At 47.7% G+C, this 15,000-nt stretch overlaps 2 protein-coding genes across 2 annotated transcripts in view; one reads left to right on the top strand and one right to left on the bottom strand.

Moving 5' to 3' along the window:
• The window catches only part of LOC311327137 (rab-like protein 6), a 20,004-nt gene extending 13,307 nt beyond the window's left edge, over positions 1-6,697 (bottom strand). Inside the window, exons 1-8 of the mRNA XM_084460164.1 lie at positions 6,308-6,697; positions 4,354-4,488; positions 4,130-4,177; positions 3,832-3,861; positions 3,026-3,078; positions 2,216-2,310; positions 814-954; positions 347-452 (exon numbers count right to left, since the gene is read on the bottom strand). Of these exons, the coding sequence (XP_084316290.1) occupies positions 347-452; positions 814-954; positions 2,216-2,310; positions 3,026-3,078; positions 3,832-3,861; positions 4,130-4,177; positions 4,354-4,488; positions 6,308-6,437 (738 nt within the window). The 5' untranslated portion in view covers positions 6,438-6,697. The remainder of the gene's footprint in view (positions 1-346; positions 453-813; positions 955-2,215; positions 2,311-3,025; positions 3,079-3,831; positions 3,862-4,129; positions 4,178-4,353; positions 4,489-6,307) is intronic.
• A 4,600-nt stretch (positions 6,698-11,297) lies between these two features.
• The window catches only part of LOC311327136 (E3 ubiquitin-protein ligase TRIM16-like), a gene marked incomplete at both ends in the record, with an annotated part of 4,871 nt that continues 1,168 nt past the window's right edge, over positions 11,298-15,000 (top strand). Inside the window, 5 exons of the mRNA XM_084460163.1 lie at positions 11,298-11,897; positions 12,683-12,756; positions 13,619-13,655; positions 14,100-14,333; positions 14,782-14,941. Coding sequence (XP_084316289.1) covers positions 11,298-11,897; positions 12,683-12,756; positions 13,619-13,655; positions 14,100-14,333; positions 14,782-14,941 — 1,105 coding nt within the window. The remainder of the gene's footprint in view (positions 11,898-12,682; positions 12,757-13,618; positions 13,656-14,099; positions 14,334-14,781; positions 14,942-15,000) is intronic.

Genomic DNA, 15,000 nt, shown 5'->3' with positions numbered 1-15,000 from the left:
AATTAATGAACTATTCATTCCTTCATTTATTCATTCATTCATTAAATAAAAGATCGATTTTGGGATTCATGAATCGATTAATCGATGTTTTAAACCCAGCCCTACTATCTACTGTATGAGTCACTGGATTCCAGTGGCAGCCATCTTGTTTCGACTAACAAAACAACTGAAGGAAGACGGATGTTGAGGAAACCTTTATCGCCTATATTTTGTCTGGAGTACAAGTTTAAATACAAGTTGTACTACTTGGCAGTTTGTTTAGACTGAAATGGCCGTTGAAGAAGCGTGTTTGTGAACTAATCTTCACATGAAGGAGGAGAGACTCAGAGCTCAGTTTGAGGCTGACCTGGAGCTGCAGGAAGGGGATGTTGAAGAAGCGGTGGAGGTACTTGAGGCCGAAGCCGTTCCTCATGGAGCACTCGGCGTAATGGATGTAGGAGGACCCCGGGGGCCTGCGGACGATAAGCAGGGAGAAATCATTTCAATTTATGGCTTCACTCTTGCCTGTTTAAAAATTAAAAAATTAAAAAAAATAAAAGAAAGAGAAAAAATAGAATTTCATTATTTTAAATTCATTGAGGACCAAGACGGATCGCCCTTGCAAAAGATCACTCGTCCACTATAGAGCCTTCTCTGGACTTGTTGCTTGTTTTATATTTGAAATTATTTGGCGAAAACAGACACTGATTCTTGTAGATATGACTCAGTAGTGGGTGAGATGAGCGTGTGAGAGTAACTGGGGGAGCTGAGGTACACCCCCCCCCACCCCCCCCACACACACACACACACACACACACACACGAAGAGTCCTACCTGTTGAGGCCGGATATGAACTCCCGCGTGTCGTCGGGGAGGATGACGCGGTGTTCGCCCATGTCCCTCTGGTTACCCAGCACGCAGACAGGCACGTGCGTGGGCACCTTAGGCAGCTCCCTCAGGATGTAGTTAAACGTCCTGCCAAAGACGCAAACACACACAACAGAGGGTGCTTTTGTATCAGTTGTATTCGCTTTTAAATGTAACAAGACTTGAGTAGAAGACGCATTGAAGCTAAGAAATGGATGATTAGTTTGAATTCTCAACGGTAATAGCAAGGGTATTAAGATATAGGCTTTTTGAGAGTTCAAAAACAGGTAAAATGTATCAATAACAACTGAAGTTGGGCTATCAAGCTTCAAACAGACAGCCCCTAACAATCTCAGGTTGATCTGACCGAGCTCAGCCCGGCGCAAGGCCCAGTCAGTGACCTGGGTCAGAGTAAGGTAACGCCGAGACCCTGCCTGTCACACAGACCCAGCTGTAACCAGATAACCGTACAGCGAGTCATATTACTGAAGGCTTTAGAGAGAGAGAGAGAGAGAGAGAGAGAGAGAGAGAGATGAAGGGGGAAAGAGAGATGAGGGGAGAGAGAGAGAGAGAAATAAAGAGAGAGATGAAGGGAGAAAGAGAGATGAGAGGGGGGAGAGAGAGAGAGAGAGAAATAAAGAGAGAGATGAGGGGAGAGAGAGAGAGAGAGATGAAGGGGGAAAGAGAGATGAGGGGAGAGAGAGAGAGAGAGAGAGAGAGAGAGAGAGATGAAGGGGGAAAGAGAGATGAGGGGGGAGAGAGAGAGAGATGAAGGGGGAAAGAGAGATGAGGGGAGAGAGAGAGAGAGAGATGAGGGGGGAAGAGAGATGAGGGGAGAGAGAGAGAGAGAGAGAGAGAGAGAGAGAGAGAGATGAGGGGAGAGAGAGAGAGAGAAATAAAGAGAGAGATGAAGGGGGAAGAGAGATGAGGGGAGAGAGAGAGAGAGAGAGAGAGATGAAGGGGGAAAGAGAGATGAGGGGAGAGAGAGAGAGGGAGAGAGAGAGAGAGATGAGGGGAGAGAGATGAGGGGAGAGAGAGAGAGAGATGAACGGGGGAAGAGAGATGAGGGGAGAGAGAGAGATGAAGAGGGAAAGAGAGATGAGGGGAGAGAGAGAGAGAAATAAAGAGAGAGATGAAGGGGGAAAGAGAGATGAGGGGAGAGAGAGAGAGAGAGAGAAGGGAAGGAAGAGAGAGGGATGGATAGGCCTGGAGAGAGGAGAGGCAGATAACGGTAGAGGTACCACTGTTTGGTGATGTGAGAGAGAGAGAGAGAGAGAGAGAGAGAGAGAGAGAGAGAGAGAGAGAAGTGAAGGAAGAGAGAGGGATGGATAGGCCTGGAGAGAGGAGAGGCAGATAATGGTCGAGGTACCACTGTTTGGTGATGTCGAACATCATGATCACCCCATTGCAGTTCTTATACACGTCCAGGAACTCTGCATCCAGCGCCATCTCAGTTTCAGACTGCTGAACACAACAGAAGAACATATTAGCCAGCATTTGTTGTAGAGAGTACATATTTAAGTACATATAAGTGTTTTGAAGGGATTGCTCAAACTAAACCAGTAACATCCTGAAATCCTTTGATCGAATCGCTGTTATACAACGGTTAGTTCTGGTTCTTGATTCTGATTGGCTGGAAGCCGTGTTAAAATACTTTGTAACACACACCTGAGACCGCATATCATTGGTTGCTTGGCAACCCTTTTGTTAGGGGAACTATTTTGCTCGGCGGAATTGAGCGAATGATGCTTTGTTTTGAATAAATGTTAATATTTTACATTGCTCTGTGTTTATTTTACACTAATAGCTGTAGTAACCGTTGTATAAAAGCAATAAACCACTCGAGGCCGTGTGTTATAGTGATTTTATAACAGCTAGCTAACCGCTTCGTGTCGTGCCTAACAACGCCCCCTAGCTGTTATAAAATCCCTATAACACACGGCCTGGAGTGGTTTATTGCTTAATTATAGCCTATTAAAATATTATTTGCATACTTTTTGAGGACAACTTTGAACTAAAACTTAGGATATAACGAGCATTAAGCAACCGGTTAGCATTAAGCAAACGGTTAGCATTAAGCAACCGGTTAGCCTAGCCATGCTAAGAGTGATGGATCATGCATGTATTACTGAATGAATGAAGGGGATTTGGACCCAGAGATGACTGAAAACACTCAAACCTCCTGGGGGTCGTTCTCCAGTTTCAGGTTCTCTCCTCGCTTCTTGCCTTTCCCTGCAGTGGGTCGGACAATAGAGGATTACAATTAGTCAGGACTACAATTAGTCAAGCAATTAGTCAATTGGTGTCACGCTGAGAGAGTCTTATCAAGATGCATGGAAGAAGACAACACTCACACTCATTATTATTAGGCATGTTTAGAGAAGACAACACTCACACCTTAGTCATTATTATTAGGCATGTTTATGCCTAACCATGTTAATGTCTACCATTAATCAAATAATGAATCTGAAATGATATGAACGTTTTCTTGGCAGGAGCCTATGGGTCAATCCACGTCCCAGCAGTTGGTCCTACGGAGAGTCCGATGCGCGTTCACACCAGAAGCGAACCGAAGCACGGTCCCTTTGGAAGCGGACCGAGTCCTTGCTTTTTAGGCGGACCAGGGTTGGGTTGTTTGATCCGGGGACCGAGTTCGAATACGCGTTCACACCTCTCCAAACGAAGCGAACTTTTTTGGTCTGATAGTCCGATTCCAAACGGATCAAACGTGTAGGTGTGAACACAACCTTAGTCGACAAAAATCTTAATGCTATTTAGTCAACTAAAACTAACCTAAACAGTTCAAATGTCTGAAATATGACTAAAACTAAATAGCATTTCAGTCGAAAGACTATGACTGTTCAGTTGGGATCAGAGGAGAGTTTCCACTCAGAAATCACAGCACACTGGAGAAGTCTGAGAAGGAGTTACTCAAAGCAGTCTAGACTCGAGCAGTGCCCTCCGGCAGGGCTAGCTAGCGCTCACCTACGCCCTCGGGGTTAGGCTGCTTTTGGCCTGAAGCAGCCATGGGAGAGACATAAAACATGGAAGATCCGTTACTGTTACTGGAAAAATGCAACAAAGAAAAATCTGGAGAGTGATGCATCGTTTAATGTTAAGAAATATCATATATATCTATAATGCCCGAAAGTGATTTGACGATTTCAGTGTAGTGCAGTGTAATAGTGTCTTTTCCTAGTTCCTATTATCTAGGATCTTCTGATAGCTAACCGTGGGGAATTCTGTTTGGAACCAGGCCTTACCACCAACACTCACAGCTCACCTTTATCCACCACGTCCCAGACCTCCACCTTCACGATGTCGTCCGTCGCTGAGGAGACAGGAACAGGAACCGCCTATGAAACCTCCATCATTTCCTAATAATAACTCCGCTTCTTTACAGAAATAACCAGGCTATTGTAGCCCACATATTCTCCATCTATGTACTTAGCAGGGTAGAATTACTCGCAATGTAGGCTAGATTAACTTAACACGCCATCGTCTTACTTTTGTAGTTCCAGTGGATGCTGGTGACCTGGATCTCCTGTGTAGGAATGTACTCTTCCAGAAACGTCTTCCCCTGTAGCCGATGCCACAAGGCGCTCTTCCCTGTGTTGCGGTCGCCGCGGATGACGATCTTCACTAAGGGTGACAGGAGAGGAAATCTGTTACGGGAGGATTCCCTTAGACTGAGCATTTAACAAGATGAATAGAAGCCATTCAGGCATGTTACTTGGAGAAGAGTGTAGAAGGCCGGCCTTAAAGTCGCACTGAAATGAAAAAAGCATTCTGTCCCATTTTGGTTCACATAATTGGTCATAGTGTTCACCTATTCAACGATGTATACCAAAAAATTTACAAAATTCTACTTTTGTTGTAATCTTATATCAAAGTATATTTCTTTCTTCCTGGAAAACGGTAGGTCACGTGCAATGACGACAACAGGTACCTTAGATTTTAGGCCAATAATCTCACGACATCCACCCGTCAATCAACGCTATCCTTCTATCGAATCTGTCTAAAGTTCTTAAAACCCGCCCACTTGTCAATGTTCCAATCAAATTCCTCTAAACATATGTCCCGCCCTCATACCTTGTTTGTGTCGGAAATACGTCAAACTACGGAAGTTAGATGATCTCAAACGTCCGTTTCAGTGCGACTTTAAGGCCTATACTACGTTGTAACTAGACACAAATCCCGAGGGGATGTTGAAGTTATAACTGCATAACTCAGCTCTTTGAAGGTCAGTCCGACTGGATCTTTTGATACTATAACCGCAAACTGGTAATAAAAAAAACTGTAGCCCAGGTACAAAACCATGTCTGGCCCTTAGCATTGCTCAGAAAGTAATAACATGTTTCACCGTCCTCAAGGCCTGGGGCAGGGCTATATCATTGTAGCCCATGGCTGTACATTACTGTAGGTGCATACATGGAATAACGTATAGGTGTGGTCAATTGTCATTTGTGTGGGTTTGAGTGAACTACACGTTTTAATAATGAAACATAAGCCAGAAAGCCGGTATTTTTTTCTGGAGCCAGCTTATCATTGGTAGGCTGTCTAAATAAAGACAACAAGGCAACGACGAAGCCATATTCAGACTAGTGAAACGTCATTCCCTGTACATGACCTGGCACAGCTCCCGGGCTAACCTTGTGTCTACCGCCCCGCCGTATGCATGGAACGTATCTTGTTGACGTTCGAAACGTAAACAATAGTCCGAGAGCTTCAGCTCACCGTGGTTAAATGGGTCAGCGGGGAAGTGATCAGGTGTCCAGCATCTATTTTTTATGTCTTCTCTCCTTTAATCCTGGAACACTGTCCTGACCGTGTTTTAAAACAGGCTACAACTTTAGGAACCGCCTAAAGGAACGTTAGGAACCGCCTAAAGTGTTTTAAAACAGGCTACAACTTTAGGAACCACCTAAAGGAACGTTGGAACCACCTAAAGTGTTTTAAAACAGGCTACAACTTTAGGAACCGCCTAAATGAACATTAGGAACCGCCTAACGGAACGTTAGGAACCACCAATGTCTTTAAATAAAGGTAGTAAATATTGAATCTGAGTATTGAGGAGTTGCTTCAACCAGTACTTGTCCTACCCAGGGTTCGTATCCACAGTGCAAGTAGGGTTGTGTAGAGCTGTGCAATAAAGTCAATACAGCAATACATCTCTATATTTTTTTCTGCGATATGATAAGATGTTATCGATCTTATCGATTCCTGCGGTACAGTATCAATACTTTTTTTTGTGCAAAAATAGGAAAATATACAGAGCTAGACAGGGAACAGATATAGATATATAAAATTAAGGATATAATCCAGTCATTATTCATGTTTTAAATGGATTTAAAATGTCCTTAAATTCCCTCCACACAAACAGCTACTCCACGGGCGGCACGGGCGGCGCGAATCGCAGAAACAAAAGTACACAGTCAGTGAGAATAGCAGAACCTCTTACTGTTGTACTGGACCCCCTTGGCGAACCTCCTCTGCAGGTTCTGGTTCATGGACTGCAGGCCGGCCGGGATGTGTTTGTCCCTAAGCGGTCCCCCCTCGGACCCCACCAGCTTCTTCAGAGCTGAAAACATACTGAAGATCTGCTTTTACAACTTCTCCTCTCCTCTTTTAAGAAATAGATTCACCTCTGGTGCACGATTATTAACCCTGTGATAGTCAGGGAATCATCAGGCGATGATCAGTCTGCCAGATTGACAAGCAAGTGGTTCACAGTTCCAATGTCTTCATTTTGGCTTAATCAAGTAGTGACTGATGCAGGTAGCCTACGGCCTATAACTCAAGGAGTGGTCAAGCAGCTTGAAATCTTCTCCTCGTTGGTCGGTCGCTCTGTCATGATGTTCACAGTGCTCAGGAATCCCATTCACCACATTTTACCTGCAAGGGGGAGAATGAAGCCAGCCAGCGTCAAGACATTTTCCCTACATAGATAGGGTAAACAGATGAATAATCAGAACTTGAATAAATGTTAATATTTTACATTGCTGTGTGTTTATTTTCCACTAATAGCTGTAGTAACCGTTGTATAAAAGCAATAAACCACCAGAATACCCATGGTAGTTTACACATAATAGGAGTTTGTTTAGGTCGATGCTGCACTGATGGAGATGCGATTAGACAGGGTGCAGGACAAGATGGGAGTGAGTGCAAATACAATAGCTATATCCAATAAAGTACATGCAAATACAATAGCTATATCCAATAAAGTACATGCAAATACAATATAGTGGAGTGTGAAGTGGACCCTATACAGTGTGCAGATGGGACCTGATGTACATTACATTAACATTACAGTCATTTAGCAGACGCTTTTATCCAAAGCGACTAACAATAATTGCATTTAACGTAGGAAGAGCCAATGTACTACTACTTGCCAGAACTCACAAGTGCATCTTCTCTCTAAAACAAGTGACTAAGAGCATAATCTAGTGCTGAAGGCAAACACTATACAGTGTGCAGATGGGACCTGATAGCCACACAACAGTGATCAGCTGTACAGCATCTTAACTAACACATAGAGCAATACTACAAGCACATCTGTCTCATATAGGGTGTATTGATAGGAGTAACAATAAGCATCAACCTTGGTTGTATTTGCTCATTCAGAGTATTAGTATTCACTGACTCTCAAAGAGGGTATTAGTTACAGTAGCTAACTACACTAATATGACTTAATGGCTAAAATAACCATACTAAGTCATTAGACAGAAGACAACTGAACATAAGACCCTAATAATAGGGATAATAACCCTTCACATTGCAATTGCTAACCCACCTTAGCTGAGTGAGTGTTAGTGAGTCCAAACTAGTCGTTGGTTAGCTAGCAGCTCGTAGCTAGCAGGCTAGTCGTTGGTTAGCTAGCAGGCTAGTCGTTGGTTAGCTAGCAGGCTAGTCGTTGGTTAGCTAGCAGGCTAGTCGTTGGTTAGCTCGTAGCTAGCAGGCTAGTCGTTGGTTAGCTAGCAGGCTAGTCGTTGGTTAGCTAGCAGGCTAGTCGTTGGTTAGCTCGTAGCTAGCAGGCTAGTCGTTGGTTAGCATGTAGCTAGCAGGCTAGTCGTTGGTTAGCATGTAGCTAGCAGGCTAGTCGTTGGTTAGCTCGTAGCTAGCAGGCTAGTCGTTGGTTAGCTAGCAGGCTAGTCGTTGGTTAGCTAGCAGGCTAGTCGTTGGTTAGCTAGCAGGCTAGTCTTTGGTTAGCTGGTAGCTAGCAGGCTAGTCGTTGGTTAGCTGGTAGCTAGCAGGCTAGTCGTTGGTTAGCATGTAGCTAGCAGGCTAGTCGTTGGTTAGCTGGTAGCTAGCAGGCTAGTCGTTGGTTAGCTGGTAGCTAGCAGGCTAGTCGTTGGTTAGCTCGTAGCTAGCAGGCTAGTCGTTGGTTAGCTCGTAGCTAGCAGGCTAGTCGTTGGTTAGCTGGTAGCTAGCAGGCTAGTCGTTGGTTAGCTGGTAGCTAGCAGGCTAGTCGTTGGTTAGCTCGTAGCTAGCAGGCTAGTCGTGTAGCATTAGCATGTCACACATTCCTCCAGCATCCATTCTTACAATTACCTTCAGTCAGACGGGTCCAAAGTCCTTTTCGATGGGAAATGTGAGGGTATCCTTTCAATAACAACCATGTCCCTGTGTGGGTATAGACGGGGATCCCTCACCATCACCCCGACGACAGGGCTGAGAGGAGAGGAGAGGAGAGAGGAGGAGAGAGGAGAGAGGAGAGGAGAGGAGGGGAGGGGAGAGGAGAGAGAGAGAGAGAGAGAGAGGAGGGGAGGGGAGGGGAGAGGAGAGAGAGAGAGTATCGGGATTCAGCCATCAGCAGGTCCCCCTAGTGGAAGGAAGATGACATGGCTGAGAGGAGAGGAGAGGAGAGGAGAGGAGAGGAGAGGAGAGGAGAGGAGAGGAGAGGAGAGGAGAGGAGAGGAGAGGAGAGGAGAGGAGAGGAGAGGAGAGGAGAGGAGAGAGTATCAGGATTCAGCCATCAGCTGGTCCCGTGGCGCCCCTAGTGGAAGGAAGAAGACAGGGCTGAGAGGAGAGGAGAGGAGAGGAGAGGAGAGGAGAGGAGAGGAGAGGAGAGGAGAGGAGAGAGAGAGAGGAGAGGAGAGGAGAGGAGAGGAGAGGAGAGGAGAGGAGAGGAGAGGAGAGGAGAGGAGAGAGAGAGAGGAGAGAGAGAAAGAGGAGAGGAGAGGAGAGGAGAGGAGAGGAGAGGAGAGGAGAGGAGAGGAGAGGAGAGGAGAGGAGAGGAGAGGAGAGGAGAGGAGAGGAGAGAGAGAGAGTATCGGGATTCAGCCATCAGCTGGTCCCGTGGCGCCCCTAGTGGAAGGAAGATGACATGGCTGAGAGGAGAGGAGAGGAGAGGAGAGGAGGGGAGAGAGGAGAGGAGAGGAGAGAGAGAGAGAGAGGAGAGGAGAGGAGAGGAGAGGAGAGGAGAGGAGAGGAGAGGAGAGGAGAGGAGAGGAGAGGAGAGGAGAGGAGAGGAGAGGAGAGGAGAGGAGAGAGAGAGAGTATCGGGATTCAGCCATCAGCTGGTCCCCTGGCGCCCCTAGTGGAAGGAAGATGACATGGCTGAGAGGAGAGGAGAGGAGAGGAGAGGAGAGGAGAGGAGAGGAGAGGAGAGGAGAGGAGAGGAGAGGAGAGGAGAGGAGAGGAGAGGAGAGGAGAGGAGAGAGAGAGGAGAGAGAGAGTATCGGGATTCAGCCATCAGCAGGTCCCGTGGCGCCCCTAGTGGAAGGAAGATGACATGGCTGAGAGGAGAGGAGAGGAGAGGAGAGGAGAGGAGAGGAGAGGAGAGGAGAGGAGAGGAGAGGAGAGGAGAGGGGAGAGGAGAGGAGAGAGAGAGAGAGGAGAGGAGGGGAGGGGAAGGGAGAGGAGAGGAGAGGAGAGGAGAGGAGAGGAGAGGAGAGGAGAGGAGAGGAGAGGAGAGGAGAGAGAGAGAGAGAGAGGAGAGGAGAGGAGAGGAGAGGAGAGGAGAGGAGAGGAGAGGAGAGGAGAGGAGAGGAGAGGAGAGAGAGTATCGGGATTCAGCCATCAGCAGGTCCCGTGGCGCCCCTAGAGGAAGGAAGATGACATGGCTGAGAGGAGAGGAGAGGAGAGGAGAGGAGAGGAGAGGAGAGGAGAGGAGAGGAGAGGAGAGGAGAGGAGAGAGAGAGAGAGAGAGAGAGGAGAGAGAGAGTATCGGGATTCAGCCATCAGCAGGTCCCGTGGCGCCCCTAGTGGAAGGAAGATGACATGGCGATACTATGACAGATGTTGGCTACAGTGTCACGTTGTTGTTGTTGTTCTGACCCCTGTAAACATTATGTAACAGTAACGGTAGTGGCTAGTTCCCATACACGCAGAGGCCGGTGTTGTGTCGAATTCTCACTCCTCTTTTTCTGTTAGTTAGTAGGTAACTATTAATTTTTTGGACCAGGATTACACAAAAACTACTCAACAGATTTTCATGAAACTGTGTGGAGGGGTGTAGCATGGGTTAACTAAGGACAAATTAAATTCTGGAGCAGATCCAAATCACGGGACGGGTACATGAGCCGCCCAAACATGAACAAATATTCACCTCCATTCATTTTTGTGCGTGTCTGGCAGCCAGCACAGTATAGCGTTTGTCCGGTTATCACTCCCTCCCTCCCTCCCTCCCGACAATGCTGGCCTGCATCTCTCTGTTGGCACCACAAGAGGCAGTAGTCCCAGCACACCAAAATTAAGAAGGACACCAAAATCAACCCGCCGATCTCCACTGCACAAGTAGAGTAGTGGTCAGAGCATTGGACTCCCACCCTGGAGACTGGGGTTCAAGACCTGGTGGGGATGATTTTATGGGACTATACCCCAAACCTCCACATGTTCATCCTTTCACTCCAACCTTTACCCCTTGCCTTAGCGGTCAGATCCTGTCCCAACCCCAACCCTTATTCGAACCCCAACCCACACTAGGGACTGGAAGAGGGACACCAAAACCAACCCGCTGCATTGGAAGCATTGGAACTGATGTGTCCAGGCGACAAGACCTATCTTAATTTATCAGACATTATTACAGCCACGCACGCAGCCAGCTTACAGCCACGCACAAAAAAGATTTAGAGCAGCATGCCTCTGGGTCCTAGTGCCCCCGAGATTTTTTATTGTAACGCTACGATAGGCTATTGCATGGGTCAAGACAGACAAAATACATAACCCAAATGATAAGTTTAAGCCAATAATGTTTTGGGGAGGCTTTAGAACATTCTAGGGAGGCTCCAGCCGCCCTCAAATCGACATAACGACATCCATGCATGCATTCAATTCATTCAAGGCTCTTTTCTCTGCCACTCTAAACCACTCCCTCTGGCAGAACCAGGAAATCTCTTGCTACTCCCACAACAAGATAAAAGGAGTCCTTCTCTCTCTCCCACTTTACTCTTCAGTGTGTGTGTGTGTGTGTGTGTGTGTTAATAAGCAACCTTCCCTAACACACCAGCATGTCCCAGAGGGGAGTTCTGCTGGACCAGGACCAGTTCTGCTGTTGTATCTGTCTGGACCTCTTAAAGGATCCGGTCAGCCTCCCCTGTGGTCACAGCTACTGTAGCAGCTGTATCGCGGGCAGTTGGGACCAGGATGTTCAGAAGGGGGTCTTCAGCTGCCCCCAGTGCAGAGAGAGCTTCTCCCCCAGGCCTGCTCTGAGGAGGAACACCATGCTAGCTGAGCTGGTGGAGAAACTGACGGAGACCGAAGGAGACCAGGCCTCCCCCTCTGAGCCGACCAGCCCGGCAGGGTCCGAGCTGGTGACCTGTGACCTCTGCACCGGGACCAGGAAACAGAGAGCGTACAGGTCCTGTCTGGTGTGTCTGGTGTCGTACTGCCAGACTCATCTCCAGCCCCACTACCAGGTTCCCGGGCTGCGGAAGCACACGCTGGTCAAAGCCACGTCCGGACTGCAGGAGAGGATGTGCTCGAGTCACGACAAGCTGCTGGAGGTCTTCTGCCGGACGGACCAGCAGTGTATCTGCCTGCTGTGTGTCGTGGATGAACACAGAGGCCATGACACCCTGTCAGTCACGGCCGAGAGGGTAGAGAAACAGGTAAAACCAGATGACTGTCATGTTTTTATATTTCCTTAGAAGGAAATATCCCTCAGTGTATTGAGGTCTGAACAGGATATGAAGTATTACATAAACATACAGCTGTAGAAGTAGGAATACAGTGTATCAACCTAGGTTTTTTAAATGTATCACCATTTGACACATACAAACACCACTCCTACTCTGAATGGCAGTGTTGTTATATTGCTGTGTTTGCTCTTTTAATGAGTCCAAAGTCTACTCTGAACTCCTACCTGGCTTAAAAGTGCTGAGCAAATCAGGCAAAGCGCTTGATATATGTACAGTAATGTACAGAAATATAGAGTAATATAGAGTTGTGTACAGTAATATACAGTAATGTACAGTAATATACAATAATGTCATTTCAGTTCTTGTTGAGATTGTATAGTTCTCCATTTAAGCCAGGTAGAATAGAATAGAATAGAATAGAATAAGTCCAGGGCGGGATTCAAACACACGCCCTTACAAGATCTTCGGTGGCGGATGCGCTGACAGTTGTACCAATAGGGATGTCCCTTTAGGAGGGACTGTCAGTGCTTTTTGGAGGTGTGAGTTTACCAGCTACTTGCTACCACTACCTTGGACTCACTCCATGAGGGTTTATGAGGACTTAACAACCTCACTGGTAGATCTAGACACTCCCCCGTCACTGCCCCATCTCTGCAAACAAAATCGCATCACAATTCGTTAAAAGTGGGTCATACGAGGGCAAAGACCGCGAATCGTCACGTCTCGTGACAAAAGAAGTGTCTGACCTCTGGAAGGCCACAACTCCCAGCGGAGGTAACATCTCCGATGAATTCTCACTGGAGGAGTTCGTTGCTGCCCTCCAGCATGTGTAAAGCCAGGGAAAACTCTGGGGCCTGATTCTATCTGCCCGGAGCTTAAACTCCATGCCGCGCCTGCCTTGAAGTCCTGGTTAAGAGCGCCCCTCTCTTCCTGCTTGCGCCAACTCAAGATCCCCAAAATCTGGAGAAGAGCCCTAGAGTTCAGTTGAGTAGATGTCGCGATCGCTAAGCCGAACAAGCCTGAAGGGGACGCCAAGAGTTACCGCCCCATCTCTCTGTTATGTATCCCCTTCAAGTTACTCGAGCGTCTCATCTACGCCCGGGTCCAACCAATCATCGACCCGCTGCTCCCACAGGAGCAGGCCGGGTTCTGACGCGGGAGATCGAACGTAGATCAAGTCACTGATGACTCAAGACATCGAGGACAACTTTTCAGCTAAAAAGAAGGCCGGAGCCGTCTTTATAGCCCTGACGGCTGCCTATGACACCGTATGGCACCGCGGCCTCACCTGCAAGCTGCTCCTTCTGTTGCCAGACAGGCACATGGTCAGCATGATCATGGAGCTCGTCCGAAACCGCAGCTTCACCCTCACCACCAGTAGCGGACAGCGAAGCAGGTTGTGACGCCTTAAGAACGGCGTCCCCCAGGGATCTGTCCTTGGCCCCCCATCCTTTATAACATCTCCACCCATGACCTGCTGATCACAGTCTCATGAAATGAAGAAGGACTCACGATCCACTCAGTTACATAACTCAAACCCCTACACCACATACCTGTAGTGGACAGTCAGGGGTTCAACTCATGTTTACCAGCTGTGCCAATGTTGTGGTAGATGTGTTATGACAGAGCTCCACCACACCAGGAGTCCTCCTGTAACTCCTAACATGTTGTTGGAATATGTTTTTCTCCAGAGCGAGCTGGGTCCAGCAGGCTGTGGAGTCTCTCAAGGTCAGCATTAGATATCAAGTAGTGTAGCTATGGTGGTGCGAGATACGTCCCAGCAAACACACAATGTCAGAGAGACGTTCAGATCACGTCTTAATAACATCCGTCGGTCCAGAACCCCATTTGTACGTCTGCTGGACCCCTCAATATTCAAACGTCTGGCTTGGACCACTCTAAGACGTCTGTGGACGTGCAGAACAGGTTAAATATCTGAACGTCTAAAAAAACTTTCATTCTGGCTCCTAATTTGATGTCTTTGGACGTCCGAAAAAGACGAAAAAGACATCTAAAAGACGTCTTTTAGACGTGTCTTTGCTCAGTGGGGTGGATAGTGTAGGGTAGGTATACACATCACATTCAAGAATATTATTTTCATTTGGTGATTCTTCTTTTTTTCCCTCATAATTTTTCTTCCTCTCCAATCCCCTTCTCTCTCTCACTCTCCAGCGCTCTGGCCAGGCAGCAGAGGAGGACAGTGAGAGGATCTTCACTGAGCTGATCTGCTCCATGGAGAGAAGGAGCTCTGAGGTGAAGGAGCTGATCCGAGCCCAGCAGAGGGCAGCAGTGAGTCAGGCTGAAGGACTGGTGGAGAGACTGGAGCAGGAGATAGCAGAGCTGAGGAGGAGAGACTCGGAGCTGGAGCAGCTCTCACACACAGACGACCACATCCACTTCCTCAAGGTAGCTGGACTACCCTACAGCTTAGATGTGAACACAAACTCACCCTCTGTGGTTTGATTGGTCAGTTATCTCTGAATGAGCTCTTCCAGTCTGTTTCTCTCGCTACCCTTCCATCACTCTGCTTTACATAAACCCCTAATCTTTCTCATTCTTCCTCTATTTCTGTCTTTCTCTCCTCCTTTCTCTCTCGGCGGTATAGCTCAGTTGGTAGAGCGGGTCGTTCAGTGATCGTAGGGTCGTGGTTCGAATCCCGGCTCCTGTCAAAGTGTCCTTGGGCAAGACACTGAACCCCAAATTGCTCCCAATGAGCAGGCAAGCGCCTTGCATGGCAGCTGCCGCCATTGGTGTGTGAATGGCGCTCCGGGCCGGTGTAACAACTGGATGGGGAGCGCGTTACAAATGCTATACCTATACCTCTCTCTCTCTCTCTCTCTCTCTCTCTCTCTAGAGCTACCAGTCTCTCTCCTGTCCCAGTGTATCCTCAGACCTCCCCAGCGTCTCTGTCCATCCTGTTCAGTACTTCAGACATGTGACTAAGGCTGTCTCTGAGCTGAGAGAGACACTGGAGGACGTGATCGAGGGACAGTGGCCCGGGATCTCCACCACAGGTGGGTTGGAGTAGATTTGAGAACACAGAACCGTTCTGTTAAAAGCACAAACTAAGCCT

Source organism: Borostomias antarcticus (assembly GCF_949987555.1).
Source record: "Borostomias antarcticus genome assembly, chromosome: 30".
NCBI classification, from domain to species: Eukaryota; Metazoa; Chordata; class Actinopteri; order Stomiiformes; family Stomiidae; genus Borostomias; species Borostomias antarcticus.
This window is presented reverse-complemented; position numbering and strand designations above follow the sequence as displayed.